Below are 21233 nucleotides of genomic sequence, written 5' to 3'. Positions count from 1 at the left end.
GGCGGGGGAGGGGGGGGGTTGTGTGTTAGTCGCTCAGTCGTGTCTGACTCTTTGCGACCCCAGGGACTGTGAAGCCCGCTAGGCTCTTCTGTCCATGGGTTTCTCCAGGCAAGAATACTGGAATGGGTAGCCATTCCCTTTTTGGGGGATCTTCTGGACTCAGGGATTGCACCCGGCTCTCCTGCACTGCAAGCAGATTCTTACCGCTGAGCCACCAGGGAAGCCTGATTGTGGGAGTCAACGGCTGCTTCTGGAAGGGATATTTTCCATTGTGCTTGCCCATTCTATACGCTCTGGGGTCCCCAAGTTCCCTTGCAGAACGGCTGACTTCCTTCCTCAGCTGAGCGCCAAGGATATCTGTCCATGGTCTGCAGTTCTGGACAGCAGAACTGGCCCCCTGGGTGAGCGGTCCTGTTTGTCCTTGGCACGACCTCTCACCTGGCATCTCACCTGCTGGGTCAGGCCCGGTTTCTGAGCTGATATCTTTGGTCCTCTGTGAACAGATTCTCGGGCTCCAGTGAAGCAGCTCTACTCAGCCCCCAGTAGTCTGGTGGGGGCTTTACTTTACATCTGCTTTTCAGTTTTGTCCTAATTAACAGTCACATTTTGTCAGGAGTCCCCTTGTCAAAACCTAAGGGTCATGTTGACAGAGTTTCTTTTCCTCTCTTCTAGGATGTTGGATTTAACTGCCTCCTCCAGGAGACTGCTCTGAGCCCTGCCTCCCCCACCCCCAACTGTTCAAGGCCAGCTGAAAAGTGAAAGTGTTAATCACTCAGTCCAGTCCACTCTTAGCCATTCCACAGACTGTAGCCCGCCAGGCTCTCTAGCCCATGGGATTCTCCAGAATACTGGAGCGGATAGCCATTCCCATCTCCAGGGGATTTTCCCGACTGCTACCACATGTCTATTTCCACCAGGCTTTGAGAAAGTACTCATTTTTAAAGCCCAACCTCCACTTTCCCTATAGCTTTTCTTTACTGTCACCTACTCCATATTCCCAGCTTTTCAATTCTCTGAGAACCAACGTGCCTGGTTTTGTTCCTGGGTAGGGGACCTGCACGGGATCCTTACGTAGGCATCTCCCGTGCCCACGAAGGTTGTGCAGTGTTGAGCTTGGTCTGACACTCCCTTCAGATTCCTACAGCACCACCCCTCTTCAGCAGATTGGTGGGATCACTTCTGAGTGCATTGAGAGCGTACACTCAGCATTTTTAAAAAGCAGAAGAAAAATTTTAGTTTTTTAATGCTATATTTTGGTTACTTGTAAAAATGTTTCTTATTTTATTTTTTTATACATTTGGCTTCAAGGAGTCTTAGTTGCAGCAGCTGCTGCTGCTGCTAAGTCGCTTCAGTCGTGTCCAACTCTGTGCAACCCCATAGATGGCAGCCCACCAGGCTCCTCTGTCCCTGGGATGCTCCAGGCAAGAACACTGGAGTGGGTTGCCATTTCCTTCTCCAATGCATGAAAGTGAAACGTGAAAGTGAAGTCACTTAGTCGTGTCTGACTCTTAGCGACCCCATGAATTGTAGCCTACCAGGCTCCTCCGTCCATGGGAGTTTCCAGGCAAGACTACTGGAGTGGGTTGCCATTGCCTTCTCCATGTGGGTTCTAATTACCCAACCAGGGATCGAAGCCCATCCCCTTGCATTGGGAGCTTGGAGTCTTAGCCAATGGGCCACCAGGGAAGTCCCTGTTTCTTGTTATTTTAAAATAAATTCTATTTATTTAGCTTTGGCTGTGCGGGGTCTCCTTGCTGCTCGGGTTTTTCTCTATTTGTGGAGAGCCCGGCTACTCTTCAGTTGCACTGTGTGGGCTTCTCATTGTGGAGGCTTCTTTTGTTGCGGAGCATGGGCTCTAGGGCCTGCTGGCTTCAGTAGCTGAGGCACATGGGCTCAGTAGTCGTGGTGCAAGGGCTTAGTTGTTCCAACGCATGTGGGATCTTTCCAGCCTAGGGATTAAACCCTTGTCTCCTGCAATGGCAAGTGAATTCTTTACCACTGAGACACCAAGAAAGCCCCGCTTATTATTTTAAATGCCACACTTGCCTTTCATGGCGTGCATGCTGTCCCCCAAAATATAAAGGCCCTAGGTCGGCAACCTGCAGCTGTGACAACAAGATGCCTTTTTCTCCATCTCCTCCTTCTCCTCGTCGTGCTGCTGCTGCTGCTCTCCGGACTGCCTCCCCGCAGGGGCGGAGGAGGGGAGAGGGGCCCCGGCGCCCCCCGCGAGAGCTGGAGAAGAGGCGGGGAGCAGCCAGGATCGGACTTCCTCCCTCCACTCCGGAACTGCCTGGAGCCGCCAGGACTCGGAAATCAGGACGTCCCCAAGGGAGCCGGCGGGATGGGCGGGGCACAGGCGGTGGGCGTGTCTGGGGAGGACCGGGGGCGGGCCCAGGGCGGGGCCGGCACGAGGACTGCGCGGGCTGCCGGGGCGAGCTGCGCCGGCCGCGCTCCCTGGACTTCGGAGCGCAGGGCGCTCGCAGGCTGCGCTCCCCGCCGCCTCCTTCCGAGCGGGCTCGGCCCGGCGGCCGGGGCGATGTGAGCCGGGGCCCGCGGGCGCGGCTGGACCGCTGCGATGTGGCTCAAGCCCGAGGAGGTGCTGCTGAAGAACGCTCTGAAGCTCTGGGTGACTCAGAAGAGCAACTGCTACTTCATCCTGCAGCGGCGCCGCGGGCACGGCGAGGGGGGCGGCCGGCTCACGGGTAAGGGGCGCGCTGCGGCGTGCGGGTGGCCGGGCCCGGACCTCGCTCCCCGCCCGGCCCGCGGCCCCAGTCCCGGGCTGCGTGCGGCGCAGGTGGCGGTTTCTGGGGAGACGCCGGGGTCGGTCGGCCCTGCCTCGGGCATGTTTTCCTTTCTCCTGCGTTTCTCCTGTACGCTCCCGTCGAGGTGGCGGCCGGAGAAACTCTCGGGTTCGTGCATTTCCCCGGGCGGGGCAGGTGCCTTCGCTGCCGGGCCCAGGGGCCGCCCAGAGGTCAGGCTTGACTCGGGAAGCCAAGGAGAGACCTGCGCTGGAGCGAGGGCCGCGCCGGGCGGAGCGGGGCCAGGTGACAGCGGGGCCGCCCGGCCATCTGGACGCGCCCGAGGCTCCAAGTGGCGCCGCGGTAGGGACACTTGACCAGCCCCCGGCGAGCCGAGGCTCAGGAGGCCCTGGCAATCTGAGACTGGCGGGGGGATGAGGGGGTCGGGCGGGGCGGGCCGCGCACCGTCTACACGCTCGGAGAAACCCAAGTGGAGCGAATCTCGAGCTCGTGATCCTAGTAGCAAAACCGAGCGGGTCAGCTCCCCACCCCCACCCTTTCACTTTCTTTCTAGGAATGAAAGGGGAAAAAAAAAACCCAACAACTCAGGCTTGTAAAATTTATCTATTCCCCCCCTCCCCCCGCCCAAATTTAAGGCCCAAAACTCTTTGAAAATCAAGCATTTGGACAGTTTGCATCAGCGGGGACACCTGCTTGAAAGGTCAGTGGAGGAATAATAGGAACCTTTCTCAGTTGTATGTAGGGAACCCATATGGAATTTCAGATTTTGGAATCGAAGTAAAAGGAACCTTAGAGCTTCCCATCTTGTCCCTCCCAGGAGGAGACCAAGGCCAGGGAGGGAGAGCGGTGGAGGGGCCCAGCCTGGCTCCCTGGGCTCCCTGTTGCTGAGTCTACTGTCTGCTTATTCTGAGGGAGGCCCTCCAGGCCCGATGGGGGAAATGCGATTAGTACATCCTGAAAGGGCAGAACCAAGTGCCAGGGCTTGCTTTACCTGCCCATACTTTAGACTGAGGAGGCCTGGAAGCTGACAGCCAGATTCCTTAGGGAGGGCAGACTTGACTGACCCTCAAGGCGTCAATTGGAGTTGGTGGGATTTCTGGTTGGAAGGAGCAGTGGGGTGGTGGTCGGTGGGAACGGGTGGATGGCAGGTGGGCTTGCTCTGGGAACTGTTTGAGGCTCTGAGTAAGGGAATTAGCATGGGAGATCAGAGGTTAAAGGGGTCATTGGTGGGCCCCTGAGCAACACACTGGCTTCGTAGTTCCTGGGCTCTTGGGGAATGGAGGTGAGTGGCATCCCGGCGGGGTGGGATGCTGATCAGAGGAGAAAAGTCTGGAAGAGGGGTCTGTCCCCTCCTCGACCTTTGAGCGTGGCGCAACTTTAATCTTCGGTGTGTTCAGCACAGAACCTGGCCTACAAAGGGCCTCCTTTAGTAGAGGGTGAGGACAGAGCCTGAAATAGGAAGCGTGAGGAGTATTGGTTCTGCAAGCATTTGTTAACTCGGTTCCGCGCACGCTGTCTGTGGGATGCTCTTCCCACAGGTGGCTGCGTTGGGAAAGACTTCAGGTTATTCACCGTCGGACAGGGGAGACAGTCCAGACCCAGAGGGCAAAGCTTACGGTCCTGTGACTAAGACAGGTTCAGGACAGCTTCCCTTCTGGAGAGCCTGCTTTGTGGGCCAGTCGGTCTTGCTGCTCAGTTGCTCAGTTGTGCTCGACTCTTTGTGACTCCATGGACCCCCGCCAGGCTGCTCTGTCTATGGGATTCCCTGTCTGTCTTAGATGAACTCAAAATGATGCTCCTCCTTCTACTGTATTCCAACATCAAAGAGTTCCTGTGCCTTTGGTCTTACTTGGGCTTGACTGTGGTTTTGGTTTGCTGTGAATATGCACAATTTTCTTACTTTTATAATATTTTTATTTATTTGGCTGTGCCGGGTCTTAGTGGTGGCCTGCAGGATCTTTAGTTGTGGCATGTGGGACCTAGTTCCCTGAGCAGGGATTGAACCTGGGCCTCTTGCATTGGGAGCTCAGAGTCTTAGCAGCTGGACCACCAGGGAAGTCCCCAGTTTTCTTATTCTTAAAGGAAGTAAATCAGCTGAAAAAAGGGAAGAAAAATCCCCAGAAAAAGACCCCTGACATTTTGCTTTATTTCTTGGAGACTCAGAACCTCTTTCTGGGGCTTCCCAGCTGGCTCAGTGGTAAATAATCCGCCTGCCAATGCAGGAGACGTGGGGTTTGATCCCTGGGTTGGGAAGATCCCCTGGAGGAGGAAATGCAACCCACTCCAGTATTCTTGCCTGGAGAATCTCATGGACAGAGGAGCCTGGCGGGCTACAGACCACAGGGTTGCAAAGAGTCGGACACCACTGAGCACACACACAACCTCCTTCTGATTGTGAAAGGGTGGCACCCCCTCAGCAGTGGACACCCCACCTTTGGGCATTCAGTTGGGAGCCAATGGCTGTGCCTATTAGGCAACTCCGTTGCCCCATCCACCGGTGAGCTTGTCTAACTGGGGCCTTACGAATGTTGTGAAATCAAAACTGATGTGGCACTGGGGCAGCTCCACGTCGGTCTGGTTTTCAGAACCGGCAGACTTCTCATATGGCAATTTTTTTAGCAGTTTATTTCAAAGATTTACAGCTTAGGCTGAGTTGATCCAAGAAATTAATGAGTGCACATTCTGACTGGTTTTTAGGCTCTTCTTTGGAGAGAGGCAAGTAGCAGGTGGTTAAAAGGATTGGAAATAAAAGGTGGAGGAGCAGTGAAAGGAAGCGTGATGCAGAATTTGAGATTAGGTTGTTGTTTTTGTTCAGTCGTCCAGTTGTGTATGACTTTCTGCAATCCCGTGGACTGCAGCTTGCCAGGCCTCTCTGTCCCTCACCATCTCTAAGTTTCCCCAAGTTCATGTCCATTGCATCGGTGATGCCATGAGATTAGGTAGCAGAGTCTCAAACATGTGAGGTTCCCATTGGCGTTTTAAAGTAATCTGATATGTTGAAAGCTTGCCCACTGTCAGAAAGAGGAGGTTTTGTTTCACTGAGAATTGTAATTCATCCTCCGACTTACACAAATACATTCCCTATGCACATCTCGTTGTATTTTCTCCATGGCCCATTCTTTTTCTTTCTTTTTTGAAATGGTTTTTATTATTTTTTGGTCACACCATTTGGCATGTGAGATCTTGATTCCCCAACCAGGGATCGAACTTGTGCTCCCTGTGTTGAAAGCTCAGAGTCTTAACCACTGGACCACTGGGGAAGTCCTTCACTTTATGATATCCATCGCACTTATGTGTTTTGTTCATGGTTTCCCCTACTAAATTGTCTGTTCTGTGAGGGCAGGCGTTTTACCCACAGTGGTGCCTAGCACATAGCATAGGGTCAGTTAACGTTTGTAGGATGAATAGATGGATGAGTCCACGCGTGAATGATTGAGCCCACATTTTTCTCCAAAGTTAGGTGGGTGTGAAGGCCCAGCTTTCAGACTGAGCCTGAGCTGGCCACAAGGAACAGGAAGCATACCCTCTGTGTCCTTTGCTTTCTGTGTACCTGCAGGCTGACCACCAGGAAGCTGGGGGGAGTGGATGGGCATTGAAGCCTATTTTTGTGACTCCCTCCTTCGAGGGCCGAGGAGCAGGGCATCAGCCTCTTAGGTGGCTTCTATTGCCAGCCTCAGGCACCTGCCTTGAGAAGATCCCAGGCTGGGGAGGAGGGGTCGGTGTGGCGGCGGAAGGCAGTGACCTTCACCTCCAGTTCAACTGGGTGACTGAACACAGTATTTTAAGATGTTTCTCACACTCCCCTGACAGTGATTCTTGCTGCCCTGGAGAGGAGGAAGCTCTACAGCGTTCCCGGGGATACAGTCTCCAGCCAGGGGGAGTATTTCTTATACGGTGCAGTCAGCCCTGGGAGAACAGAGTTGGGGCACTTCGCCTTTGGGGGTGGTGGGTAGAAGGACACTACTTCCCCTCCCCACCAGGATCTCTGATGAGCTTACAATGAACCGCATAAACGGACGCATTCCTGTATGATCGTGCAGTCCTTTCCCCAAAGATGCCGGCACTTTAAAAGTTATCTTTTGAATCCCACGCTGATGTTTTCTGCTTTTCAGGGTGTTTCCCTCAGCCCTTGTTCCTGTCACTGTACTTGGAGCAGTTATGGGCTAACCAATTTCCTAACAGTTAGGGACATGGGAGGAAGTATGGGCTGGGAGTGGAAAACACGGAGTTTGGAGTCAAGATAAGTCTGCTGGGTACGAATCTGGGCTAGTTTATTTGGTTTCTTTGAGCCTTTGTTATAACTCTGCCTTAAGGCAGGGACAGAAACAGACTTTAGAGGGTTAGAAACGGTTTTCCACCTTGACTATCCCATCTTACATCCCCATCAGCAATGTGAAAGGCTTCTGATTATAATAAGGGTTAAAATGAAAATAAACATTATACAGCAAGGGCTTAGTTGTGCTCGTCACCTAGTAGTTTTAAAGAAAAAAAGCGACATTTAAAAAGTTGAGTAATAAGAGGGCTTTTTAGAGCAAAAGTGTTGCCAAAAAAGTTCGTTGCATTGTAGGGAAGGATGTAAGAACAATTGCTTATCCATTACTGCAGGATTTACCAAGTGTAATTAGAAGAGGAAATATTTTATATTTTTTACTTATATTTTTAAAAATCTTCACATTTATTCTTTTAGTTTTGCTTTTGGCTGCGCTGGATCTTTGTTGCTGTGTGCGGGCTTTCCCTAGTTACAGAGAGACAGGGGTGTTCTTTGCTGCGGTGGCTTCTCTTGTTGTGGAGCACGGGCTCCAGGGCCCACAGTCTTCAATCGTTGTGGCTCTTGGACTCTAGAGCACAGGCTCAGTAGCTGCAGCGTCGGGGCTTCATTGCTCCATGGCTCATGGAATCTTCCTGGACCAGGGATCAAACTGGAGTCCCTTGCATCAGCAGGCGGATTCTTATCCGCTGCGCCACGAGGGAAGTCCAGAAGATGAACTATTTAGTAGCCATTTGTGCCAGCAGGATTTGGGGACGGGGGGTCTTGGACCACCTCAGATCCTAGTTAATAAAGGGAACTGAGTGTGAGGGGCCGGCTGTGGCCAGGGTGAATTGTGTCCTGCCTTCAGGACAGTGTCCCCGACGGGGAGAGTGTCATCTAGGGAGTCATGTGGATGGTCCCGAGGCTTGCTCAGATGACTCTGTTGCATGGCTGCAGTGGTGAAGCCCAGCACCTGTGTGGCCTGTCTCGACTAGTCTGTCTGACATCAGCTGGGGTCCTGCTCAGGCTGCCGAAGTTGGTGGTGGATTACTTCCCCACCACCGACAGAAAAGCTTTTTGGCTCCACAGGGCTGCTGTTTTGTGGTGTGCGCTCCCCAGATACTGGCCCTAGAGTCTTACATGCTTTGGTTTTGTTTTTCCAAAGCAGGACAAGGAAGAAATCACAAACAAAGGAAGTACTTTGATTCCAGGAGCGTAAATCGGAAGGTTCGTATAAGTAAAATAACGGGTGTATCTCTAAGCACTAATAAGCCATTAACAAAAGCTCTGGGGTCCCCAACAGATGCATTTAATGAGAACATAACATGGGCCATGCATTTGTAATTGGATAATCAAACAAGGCCCGGGCTTGTGTCACTCTAGGAAATAATATGAGGTACAAATGTGTGGATGGCGGAGTGGTGGACGCTATTTCAGCCTAATTGGGGTTCTTTAGGAAGAGCTGAAAATGACTGAGAGGCTTGGAGCGTTTGAAGAATTCATTTGCTCCCTGTGAAGGGTTAGGATTTCATGATCTTGACTCCACATTCTGGCAGCGCTGGATAAGGGAGGGATTTATTTAAAATGAAAGTAGTAAATCTGATCATATTTGCAGCACAGATGTCCCCCCTTTCATTTTGTAAAACTTTATCAAAGAGCAGCCTTCCCAGGTGGCTCAGTGGAGAAGAATCTGCCTGCCAATGCAGGAGACCTGGGTTTCACCCCTGGGTTGGGAAGATCCCCTGGAGAAGGAAATGGCAACCCACTCCAGTATTCTTGCCTGGGAAATCCCAAGGACAGAGGAGCCTGGTGGGCTACAGTCCATGGGGTTGTAAAGATTCAGACACAACTGAGCAACTGAAAAACAACAGCCACGACAAAATTAAAGAGCAGCCCAGCATATTTTCACGGCTCCTGGGGGGTGATGAGCGACCCCTGCACCGCCTCTAAGGCTCTATCTCCTCCGCCTTCTGCTCTTGAGCAAAAGACCCTCCAGCATGTAAGTTACTTTCCTCTCCTTGGGTCTTCACAAGCTGTGCCCTCTGCCTGGGCTCTCCCACCTCCTCTTGCAGTCTCACTTGAGCGCCATTGCCTAGAGGTGGGGCCCCCACCCCCATCTTGTCCTGCCCTGCCCTCTTACCTTTTTTTTTCTTTTTTAAAGAAAGTGTTTGTTTTGTTTTTGGCTGTGCCAGGTCTTTGTTACTGTGTGTGGGCTTTCTCTGATTGCAGCAGTCCTGGGGGGCTACTCTCTAGGTATGGTGTGCGAGCTTCTCATTGTGGTGGCTTCTCTCGTTGCAGAGCACGGGCTCTAGGGGCTTCAGTAGTGGCAGAGCATGGGCTTAATTGCCTCGAGGCATGTGGAATCTTCTTGGACCAGGGACTGAACGCATGCCCTCATGCATTGGCAGTCAGATTCTTAACCACTGGACCATCAGGGAAGTCCCCCTTCACTTTTGCTTTATGACACCGACTGCTGTTTGTTGCCATGTGGCTCTGTGTGGCTTTATCTGTTTTGAGCAAAGCCGACCTGGCGCTCCTGAAGGAAGGTCCCCGGTTCGCAACCAGCACTGGAATCCTTGCTGTCAATAGAGCACTTGATGCATGTTTAGTGAATCCATGGATGCCCAAGTCGAATCGATAGCTGTGAGCGTTTGAGGTTGAGAAATGTTTTTCGTCATCCTGAACATGGAAATTATGCAGAAAACAGGAATAGATAATAGAGAGGGTTGTTACTGATAGTTCTCATGCCTGCCTGCATGCTTGTAAGGATTGGTGGTAGCTTGTCAGCCGTGCCAGGCCAGCTGTGAGAACTCCCCGGTGGTAACCTCTGCAGAAATGAAGACCCAGAAGGATTTTCCCAGCATGTCACCAGCCAACTCACACAGCTCTACGAGTCTGAGTCATTAATATTCTTGAACATTTGGTAGGTGTGTTGTAACCACTAGATTTATTATTTCTCTGCTTCCTTTTTTTCCCCCCAACTTAAAAAAAAAAGGGGAAAGAGAAATCAACAGCAAAATAAACAGTCCCCAGTAAGATCTCCTTGGGCTTCCCTGGTGGCTCAGTGGTAAAGAGCCCTCCTGCCAATGCAAAAGACATGGGTTCAGTCCTTCGGTCAGGAAGATCCCCTGGAGGAGGCAACGGCAACCCATTCCGGTGTTCTTGCCTGGGAAATCCCATGGACAGAGGAGCCTGGTGGGCTACAGTCCAAGGGGTTGCTTAAGAGTCGTACATGACTAAATAACAAAAATAAGATCTTTGAAGGAAAAGGTACCATATTTTGTGATTGGTTATGTTCTCAGTAAGTGAATGGTTACTAGTAGAGGATGGACATTCGCATATAATGGGATGATAGTTTGCCTGAAGTTTTAAAATGGAAATCTTTTGTGTGCATAGGAGTATATAGTGCAGATGTGAAGTATAAGTAACACGATAGCCACCAGCTATTGCTAAAAAATAGAGTATTTCCTGTGCTTGAGAGATCCCTTGTGTGTTTTTCTGATAATGTTTCCCTCTCTCCCTTGTGGGTGCTAATATACTGAATTATGTGTTAGTACTGCCCGTGCTTGTATAGTTTTGGCACTTTTATATGTATCCCTCATCTATGCATTGTTGCGGCATTACATTTTTTTCCACTCAGCTGAAGCATGGTAATTAGTCACTTAAAAAAAAAAAATCATCTATGGATTGTTTAGTTTTGTATGTTTTTTTAAAAAAATTATTTGGCTCTGCCTTGGCATGGGGCATTTTAGTTCCCTTAACAGGGATCGAACTTCTGACCTTGCCGTGGAAGTGCAGAGTCCTAACCACTAGACCACCAGGGAAGTCCCTGTATGTATTTTTTAAAGTGCTTTACAAGGGGAATCATACTTTATTTTTCTGAAGCTTGTTTTTCTGCACCCCCCCAGTTATTGTTACAATTTTACATGTATAATTATGTTTTTCTAACACTGAACCATGCTGATGTCTGGTTCAGTAGCTGTATTCATTCATTTTCCCTGATGAGTAGTAACCCATTGAATAAATATGCCATTATTGATTGATTTATTCATTCATTCTCCTGTCTGTTGATATTTGGGTTTCTAGTTGTTGTTTTGCTATTACAAATAGTGCTGCTGTGAACATTGGCAGAGATGTGATTTTTTGCCAATCTAATATGTATTAAAATAGTGTCTGAGAACCACAGAGGTGGTATTTCCTTCAGAGGGATAAGAATCTTTTTATGTGTTTATTAATTACTTGTCTTGCCTTTTGAGAAAGGTTTGTGTCTTAGGAGCCGTGTGTGTGCATGCACGTGTCTGTATGTGTTGTATTTGTTTCCAATTATATGTATTGAAAAATCTCTCTATGCCTAGGCTTTTTTCATTATGGGTCTTTTGAAGAACCAATGTTTAAAAAACATTTTTTTTTATTCTTTATTATTTTATTTTTTCATTGGGGCATAATTGCTTTACAGTGTTGTGTTAGTTTCTGCTGTACAACGGGGTGAATCAGCTCCATGTGTACATATACCCCCTCCCTCTTGGACCTCTCTCCCACTCCTGCCCCTCTAGGTCATCACAGAACACCGAGCTGAGCTCCCTCTGCTCTACAGCAGCTTCCCACTAGCTTTTAACATTCTTAATCTTCACACAGCCAGTACCATTCTTTCCCTGTAATAGTTGATGCTTTTTGTTACTTGTTTAAGAAGAAATCCTTGGAAAGGACTGTCCAGGATGACAGTGAAGAGAAATGCTGAGATGAGAGTCCAGTCCTGGGTCCAGTTTGGAGCAGGGCAGAGGCTCCAGGACAACTCCTAGAGGAGAAACTGATAGAGCAGGGCACGTGTGTGTGCTCAGTCTCTCAGTCGTGTCCGACTCTTTGTGACCCCTTTGTGTAGCCCACCAGGCTCCTCTGTCCTTGGGATTTCTCAGGCAAGAATACTGGAGTGGGTTGCCATTCCCTTCTCCAGGGGATCTTCCCAACCCAGGGTATGAACCTGCGTCTCCTGCATTGGCAGGCGGAGTCTTTACCACTGAGCCACCAGGGAGGCCCCAGTAGAGCATTGCTATTGAAGGAAGATCTGCTCACCAGGGGTGAGCTTGTGGTTGAACTCTTGACACACACAAAACGGAATCAGCCAAGAATCCTGGGACTGTTGTCAATTCCAGGGAAAATATACAGCTGGGTAGGGTAGGAAAGGCAGTGGCAACCCACTCCAGTACTCTTGCCTGGAAAATCCCATGGACGGAGGGGCCTGGTGGGCTGCAGTCCATGGGGTCGCTGGGAGTCGGATACGACCGAGTGATGTCACTTTCACTTTTCACTTTGTTGCATTGGAGAAAGAAATGGCAACCCACTCCAGTGTTCTTGCCTGGAGAATCCCAGGGACAGGGAAGCCTGGTGGGCTGCCGTCTATGGGGTCGCACAGAGTCGGACACGACTGAAGTGACTTAGCAGTAGCAGCAGCAGGGTGGGAAAGGTTTGATTCTTTTACTGCAAAACTCAGCTCTTGGTAACATTTCAATAACGTTAATGTTTCAGTTGTCTTTAGAATAATGTAAATATCCACTGGTGATCTAACCCAGGCTGTTTCCTAACTGGGTGAATGGCAGGTGGGGGTGATGAGTGAACGGGAGCTATTAATACATACTTTGTTTCTGAAAGTTGCCAGCTGATGCCCACAGGGAAGATGATGGTAGTGGTACCCGCCTGTTCCTTGGAGAAGTGGAAGTAAATGGGAAAAGAGCCAGTGGAGAGTTGGGAGTAGTTGCTCTCTGGGAGCTGGGAAGTGGGAGCAGGGAGGGGTTGAGGGGGCTGCTGGGTTTCTCATGAGCCTTGTGCAATTAGATGTTTCTTTCCATGCATGTGTAAACTGGATAAAAGACAGAATGGAAGCTTTGGGAGAGCTTGGCATTTTTCTGGCTAGGAGGATCATTGAAACAGTGTAGCATGAGTGCCTCATAGGCCATGATTCCTGGACCACCCTTGCTTCAGAGGTTTGTCCTCTCAGTAAACTATATTTAGCCTTCCAAGTGTCTTGGATATGTGGGGTATGTCAGTTTCACAGAGGCTTAAAACTTGTTTTCAGAAATGCATCTAATCTAACCAGGTACTTTTTAAATTTTCTTTCTAATTTTCCCTTTTTATTTTTAAATAAATTTTTAAAATTTATTTTTGGCTGTGCTGTATCTTTGGTGCTACTTGCAGGCTTTCTCTAGCTGTGGTGAGCAAGGGCTGCTCTTCACTGTGGTGCCTGGGCTTGTTGCAGAGCACAGGCTCCAGGGGCTCAGGGCTTCAGTGTTTGCGGCTTCTGGGCTCGAGAGCATGTGGGCTCAGGAGCTGTGGTGCGTGGGCTTAGTTGCTCTGCAGCATGTGAGGTCTTCTCAGACCAGGAATTGAACCTGTATTGGCAGGCATATCTTTCATTTGAAATTAAAATGATCTATTCTGGATTTGTTTTCCTCTAGAGAAGAAATCAGTTTAGAAGTTTACACTTATAATATATGTATCGAAAAAGCAAGAGAGTTCCAGAAAAACATCTATTTCTGCTTTATTGACTATGCCAAAGCCTTTGACTGTGTGGATCACAATAAACTGTGAAAAATTCTGAAAGAGATGGGAATTCCAGACCACCTGACCTGCCTCTTAAGAAACCTGTATGCAGGTCAGGAAGCAACAGTTAGAACTGGACATGGAACAACAGACTGGTTCCAAATATGGAAAGGAGTACCTCAAGGCTGTATATTATCACCCTGCTTATTTAACTTATATGCAGAATACATCATGAGAAACGCTGGGCTGGAAGAAGCACAAGCTGGAATCAAGATTGCCGGGAGAAATATCAATAACCTCAGATATGCAGATGACACCACCCTTATGGCAGAAAGTGAAGAAGACCTAAAGAGCCTCTTGATGAGAGTGAAAGAGGAGAGTGAAAAAGTTGGCTTAAAGCTCAACATTCAGAAAATGAAGATCATGGCATCTGGTCCCATCACTTCATGGGAAATAGATGGGGAAACTGGAAACAGTGGCTGACTTTATTTTTCTTGAGCTCCAAAATCACTGCAGGTGGTGACTGCAGCCATGAAATTAAAAGACGCTTGCTCCTTGGAAGGAAAGTTATGACCAACCTAGACAGCATATTCAAAAGCAGAGACATTACTTTGCCAACAAAGGTCCATCTAGTCAAGGCTATGGTTTTTCCAGTAGTCATGTATGGACGTGAGAGTTGAACTATAAAGAAAGCTGAGCGCTGAAGAATTGATGCTTTTGAACTGTGGTGTTGGAGAAGACTCTTGAGAGTCCCTTGGACTGCAAGGAGATCCAACCAGTCCATCCTAAAAGAGATCAGTCCTGGGTGTTCACTGGAAGGACTGATGTTGAAGCTGAAACTCCAATACTTTGGCCACCTGATACGGAGAGCTGACTCATTGGAAAAGACCCTGATGCTGGGAAAGATTGAGGGCAATCGGAGAAGGGAACGACAGAGGATGAGATGATTGGAGAGCATCACTGACTCGATGGACATGAGTTTGGGTGAACTCTGGGAGTTGGTGATGGACAGGGAGGCCTGGTGTGCTGCGATTCATGGGGTCACAAAGAGTTGGACACGACTGAGCGACTGAACTGAACTGAATTTGTGTATCATTTTTGCCCCTTCCCTAGCCACAGATCTAGGGTGCTATAACTGGATCCCATCCCTCCTGGGGTCTCAAATTCTGCCTGCAAAGCAGTGATAATAATTATAACAACGAAAATAGTTATTGCTTGGTAGAAATGTTTATGCTTTGAACTCCCATATTTTACAGTCATGTTTGCAAAATCCATGTAATTATTTGTATATCAAGACGAAGGAAAAGCCAAGAGAATACTGCAACACTGCCAGGCCCTGTGTTCTCATGACACACATGGTTGAAGGGTGGGAAGGGGGCCGTATTAAACCATGAAATGCAGAATTATCAAGGGTGGTCAGTGCAGAGGGAGTGAGAAGGAATAACAACGGGAAAGCTCATTTAGGTTGGGGTGTCAGGGAGCGTTTCTCTGACGACCTGTAAACTTAGCTGAGACCTGCAGGTGTATAGGATGGTATTAACCTACTACAGGGTGAGAGAAAGAGCCTTCTGAGTGAAGGAAACAGCATGTGCAAGAGTCCTGTGGCTCCCGAGAGCCTGCTTTGGACAAATTAGGTTTGACAGGCTGTGAGCTGTCTGGTAAGGCCTGTGGAGCAACTGTTTGGGCACCAGGGACCAGTTTTGTTGAAAGACAGTTTTTCCTCTGATCAGACCAGGGGCTGATGGTTTTGGGATGATTCAAGCCCATTACGCTTATTGTGCATTTTATTTCTATTATTATTACATCCACTCTACCTCAGATGTGCTTCCCTGGGTGGCTTAGATGGTTAAGAATCTACCTGCAACACGGAAGACCTGACTTCGATCCCTGGGTTGGTAGGATCCCCTGGAGAAGGAAATGGCAAGCCACTCCAGTATTCTTGCCTGGGAAATGCCATGGACAGAGGAGCCTGCAGTCCAAGGGGTCACAAAAAGTTGCTGTTATAATTAAAAATAAATGTAAAATGTAAGATTGCTTGCAGAATATATAGCTTATAATCTCTCATCTATCAAGGATTCAATCACAGGAAGGATTTGGCTGGAGAGACTAGATTTGGGTAAATCCAGTGTGGCAACAGCGTGTGCTTTGTGGATGTGTGTGTACATACGCATGCCTGTGTGTTTTTGTTAAGTGGACATTGTTTCATCACAGTACAGTAGAGCTCTCAATGTTTGGATTAGGTTCCAAAATCAACACGGAAGCAGAAATTGCTTGTGGTGAAACTTACCCTTGAAATCAGCAAGGTCACCTGTCTTGGTAATCTGCTCCTGGTACACAGAGTTCCTGTGGGGAGCGGGGGGTAGGGAGGGGGAAAGAAGGGGGGTTCTCAGTGGAGCTGGGAGATTTCAGCTGCCCAGGGAGCTCAAATTGGCCGGTGCAGGTGGCTGGGTTTTTTTTTTTTTTTTTTTTTGGCTGTGCTGGGCCTTCCTTTAGGCATGCAGGATCTTCATTTGCAGCATGTGAACTCTTAGTTGCAGAATGTGGGATCTTGTTCCGTGACCAGGGGTTGAACTAGACCCCCTGCTTTGGAAGCTCAGAGTCTTAGCCACTGGACCACCGGGGAAGCCCAGGTGGTTGACTCTGGTAAGTTACCCATGAGATAGGTGTCTGTGTACGACCGTCCACTGGTTGAACTAGAGCCCCTGAGTCAGCTCTGCGGGCAGGTGAGGCCAATAGACACGGGGTCTGCCTGCAATGCAGGAGACCCGGGTTTGATCCCTGGGTCGGGAAGATCCCCTAGAGAAAGGAATGGCAACCCACTCCAGTATTCTTGCCTGGAGAATCCCATGGACAGAGGAGCCTGGTGGGCTACAGTCCATGGGGTCACAAAGTGTCAGACACGACTGCGTGACTGAGCACCTGGCCCATTAATTTGGGAACTGCTGTTAGGAGAGGTTGACGGTGAGTGTCCTATAGGTACAGTCCTCCTGTCCACCGATGAGGTGGTTTGCCGTGAAAAAGTCAGCAATAAGCAGAGGTTGTTCTGTCTCATTTATCCAAATAAAACATTGAGGTTGGAGGCTAAGAACGGCTGGAAGGCCTCTTGTGGAACTGCAGGGTTCTCTCTGATGGCTTGTGTGCCCCACTGGAAGAGCTGCTTTCTTTGCTTGATTTTAACTTCCTGTGTGACCTGGAAGGCTGGGTTGAGCATTGAACTGTTAGTCGCTCAGTCGTGTCCGACTCTGTGCAACCCTATGGACTGCAGCACACCAGGCTTCCCTCTCCTTCGCTATCTCCCAGAGTTTGTAGCACATTAGAGTACATCTTCCCAAAGCTTCTGCAATTGGGATCTCCTGTCTTCCCTCCTTCCTTCCCCTACACATAGACTTTCTAACAATCTTTCTGCTATAAGCAGTGCTCACCTATAGAGACTCTGATCTTGAATCTTAGATTTCAGGCACCATCAACACAGTTAAATCTCTGACCTTGCCTACAGTTGGGTTCCTGTATATTTTAATCCAAAGAAAGTAAATATGCTTATGATTATATGACTCTAATCTTTTTGAGTACTTCTCTCAAACTCGTGTCCATTGAGTCACTGATGCCATCCAACCATCTCATCCTCTGTCGTCCCCTTCTCCTCCTGACTTCAATCTTTCCCAGCATCAGGGTCCTTTCCAGTGAGTCGACTCTTCACATCAGGTAACCAAAGTATTGGAGCTTTAGCATCAGTCCTTCCAATGAATATTTAGGACTGATTTCCTTTAGGATGGACTGGTTGGATCTCCTTGCAGTCCAAGGGGCTCTCACGAGTCTTCTCCAACACCACAGTTCAAAAGCATCAATTCTTCAGCGCTCAACCTTCTTTATGGTTCAGTTCTCACATGTGTACATGACTACTGGAAAAACCATAGCTTTGACTATACAGGCCTTTGTTGGCAAAGTGATGTCTCTGCTTTTTAATACAGAGCATTGTATATTGAAAGGCAAAAGTTAAGTTAGAGTCATATGCTGCTAAGTCGCTTCAGTCGTGTCCGACTCTGTGCGACCCCATAGACGGCAGCCCACCAGTCTCCCCCGTCCCTGGGCTTCTCCAGGCAAGAACACTGGAGTGGGTTGCCATTTCCTATTCCAATGCATGAAAGTGAAAAGTGAAAGGGAAGTTGCTCAGTTGTGTCCGATTCTTCGCGACCCCATGGACTGCAGCGCACCAGGCTCCTCAATCCATGGGACTTTCCAGGCAAAAGTACTGGAGAGTCATATAATCATAAGCATATTTACTTTCTTTGGAGTAAAATACACAGGAACCCAAACTGTAGGCAAGGTCAGAGATTTAATTGTGTTGATGGTGCCTGAAATCTAAGATTCAAGATCAGAGTCTCTACAGGTAAGCATTGCTTTATAGCAGAAAGATTGTTAGAAAGTCTGTGTGTAGGGGAGGGAAGGAGGGAAGACAGGAGATCCCAATTGCAGAAGCTTTGGGAAGATGTACTCTAATGTGCTACATTATAATATTGCAGCATGCATTCCTGCAGAGTTTTAGTTAGAATCAGAATTGTATAAATTAGACAGTTTCCCCATTACTTACAGCCTTAGAGATATCTACATTTTAAGAACAGAGTAAGTTACTGAAAATTTGTAGAAAATTCTGTAAATTTGGATCAGATCATAATATTTCAGGTATAAGAATATTTTTATTACAAACTAAAAACAACTTTTGGGATCAGAACTGTCAGAAACAAAAAAAGGGCAATGGGGACTTCCATCTTCAAAATGCCGCACTTAAAGAAAGGCTGTGGATTCAAGGAAGCTGCGCAGACCTGATCACTAAATGTGATGCCTAACCTAACACGAGGGTGGGTCCCACACTGGAGAGGAAAATGCTGTAATGGGTGTTATTGGGTCACATAATACAACTGGGATACAGATAGTCGATAAAAGCACAGGATGTGTTGATTTGTGTGACATTGATAACTAGGTTATTGTGTTAAAATATCATTATTCAATATCATATCATATCAAAGCACTCTACATCCTATCGTAGCATACCATCTCACATCACGTTATATCATACACACATGGCATCATTTAATGTCGTAACACACTGTATCATGCCATGTGCGTGCCCAGTTGTGTCTGACTCTTTGCCACTCCGTGAACTGCAGCACGCCAGATTTCCCTGTCCTTCACCATCTCCCAGGGTTTGCTCAAACTCATTTTCATTGAGTCTGTGATGCCATCCAGCCATCTCATCTTCTGTCGCCCCCTTCTCCTCCTGCCCTCAATCTTTCCCAGCATCAGGCTCTTTTCCAATGAGTTGTCTCTTCGTATCAGGTGGCCAAAGTATTGGAGCTTCAGCATCCACGTTATTTATAAACTCTCTGTTGGAGCCCAAAGACTTGAAGTAGCTCCTGCTCCCTTGGAGTCTTTCTGCCTCCTTCTCGTTATCGGGGACCTGGTGCACTACAGTGGGCACAGCTGGCCTGGGCGCATGGTACTCTGCCCTGGGCCTCGGGTGCAGGAGTGGCTGGGGGCCCTGCCCTCCTGGGCTCCGTGAAGTGTTGGCGCCTTTGGTTTCCCTGGTCCTTCTCTCTTGTGAATCAGCTCTGCATGTAGGTGACTAGAATGAAGTGGGTTCGTTTTCTTATTTAAAAATAACCTATAGAGACTTCCCTGGGCTTCTCTGGTGGCTCAGATGATGAAGAATCTGCCTGTAATGCAAGAGACCTGGGTTCAATCCCTGGGTCGGAAAGATCTCCTGAGAAGGGAATGGCAACCCACTCCTGTATTCTTTCCTGGAGAATTCCATGAACAGAGGAGCCTGGTGGGCTACAGTCTATGGAGTTGCAAAGAGTTGGACACGACTGAGTGGCTAACACTGAGTGGCATTAAGGACATTCACACTGTTGTGCAGCCAGCAGGGCTGCATGGTTCCAGAGCTTGCTTTTCCTTCCCAGAAGGAAACTCTGTCCCCATTAAACTCCGCCTCCCCATTAAACCCCGCCTCTCAATTAAACCCCGCCTCCCCAACCCTCCCGCCCCCAGCCCCTGGCGCCCAGCGCTCTACTTTCGGTCTCATAACGAATCTACCTGTAGGTCCCCTGTGTAAGTGAAATCATACAACATTTGTCTTTTCTTAAATATGTTTATTGTATTTATTTGGCTGCACCAGGGCTTAGTTGCAGCATGTGGGATCTTTAGCTGTGGCATGCAAACTCTTCGTTGTGGCATGTGGAATCTAGTTCCCTGTCTAGGGATCAAACCCAGGCCCTGTGTTGGGAGCATGGCGTCTTAGTGACTGGACCACCAGGGAAATCCTGGTGTTTGTCTTTTCGTGACTAGCTTATTTTCACTGAGCATAATGTCCTCAAGGTTCATCCACATTGTAGCCACAGTTTCTTTCCCCTTTGCATGCATGCGTGCTAAGTCATGTTAGTCGTGTCCGACTCTTTGCAACCCTGTGGACTGTGGCCACCAGGCTCCTCTGTCCATGGGACTCTTCCAGGCAAGAATACTGGAGTGGATTGCCATTGAACCTGTGTCTCTTAGTCTCCTTTACCATTAGTGCAACGTGGGAAGCCCTCTTTCCCTTTAAGACTGAATAATACTCCATTGCATGTAGAGACCACACTTGGATTACCTGTTCATCCATTGAAAGACACTGAATTGCTTCTGCCTTTGGACTGTCATGAATAATGCTGTTAGGAACATAAGTGTGCAAATATTTGTCAAGTTCCTGCTTTCAGTTCTTCTGGGTGTATACCCAGAAGTGGGATTGGTGGATCATACAGTAATCCCATATTTAATTTTTTGAGGAGACACTTGATTTTTACATCTGATTCTCTATTTCCCTGGGCCTCTGTGGACTTGATCATCTGGCTGGGACTGTACTCAGTTTTCTGGGATCCCCAGCTTCCCAAGCACCTTCTGCCCGGCTCTAGAGACCCTCACTTCTCTTCCCGGGAAGATTGAGGAAGGAGTTGGAGACAATTGAAGCTAGTTCAGAGGGGCATGGCAGTCCATCGAAGAAGATGGAGAGGAGTTAGAATTTGACTTCGGGAGTATCTTCATGGTTATTGTTAGGTTGTTTGGATTTCATGGAGTTTTGTGTTTTATAGCTAAGCTATGGAGTGGAATAATGAACATTAATTTGGTTTTGGTGGATTGTTCTAATATGTCCACAGTTGCATCTGAATTTAATTTTCTTAACTGTTGTTGGTTGAAAAGAGCAGGACTACAAAGAGGTAGGAAAGAAATCTTGTTCTTATTCCTTGTATTATTCCGTGGGCCTTAAAGTTTCCTCTTGTGAAATGAGCTGGTACTGTTCGCCTAACACAGATCATTGTAATTATAACAGTAATTGGGAAAACACATGAATCTGAAGTTTTGATACTAGGACTGTGCTTGACAGCCACTGGACTTAGTATTAGTCTCAGCTTGCCTTTTTTTTTTTTAATTAAAAAACTTAAAAAAACATTTTTGGCTATGCTCCATGTTGAACTTGTGCCCCCTGCATTGAAAGTGCAGAGTCCTAACCACGGGAACCCTAGAGAAGTCCCCTCACTCTGCTTGTTACTGTGCAGTAATTGGAAATTGTGGGAGTATATAGTGGTCCTCAACTTTTTTAATTGAAGTAAAGTTGATTTACAATATTATGTGAGTTTCAGGTATATAACAAAGTGATTTCTTTT

General features: G+C 48.2%; 1 protein-coding gene across 3 annotated transcripts in view; it reads left to right on the top strand.

Annotated features, from left to right (window-relative positions):
- The first annotated feature begins 2429 nt into the window (after positions 1-2429).
- Positions 2430-21233, top strand: part of TBC1D8 (TBC1 domain family member 8) — a 139735-nt gene continuing 120931 nt past the window's right edge. For all 3 annotated transcript variants that reach the window (XM_044925669.1, XM_044925667.1, XM_006071934.3), the window contains exon 1: positions 2430-2702. In XM_044925669.1, coding sequence (XP_044781604.1) covers positions 2576-2702 — 127 coding nt within the window. In that variant the 5' untranslated portion in view covers positions 2430-2575. The remainder of the gene's footprint in view (positions 2703-21233) is intronic.

This window comes from Bubalus bubalis, chromosome 12 (assembly GCF_019923935.1).
Source record: "Bubalus bubalis isolate 160015118507 breed Murrah chromosome 12, NDDB_SH_1, whole genome shotgun sequence".
Classification (NCBI taxonomy): Eukaryota; Metazoa; Chordata; class Mammalia; order Artiodactyla; family Bovidae; genus Bubalus; species Bubalus bubalis.
Note: the sequence above shows the minus strand (reverse complement) of the source record. Positions and strands in the feature narration are given on the sequence as shown.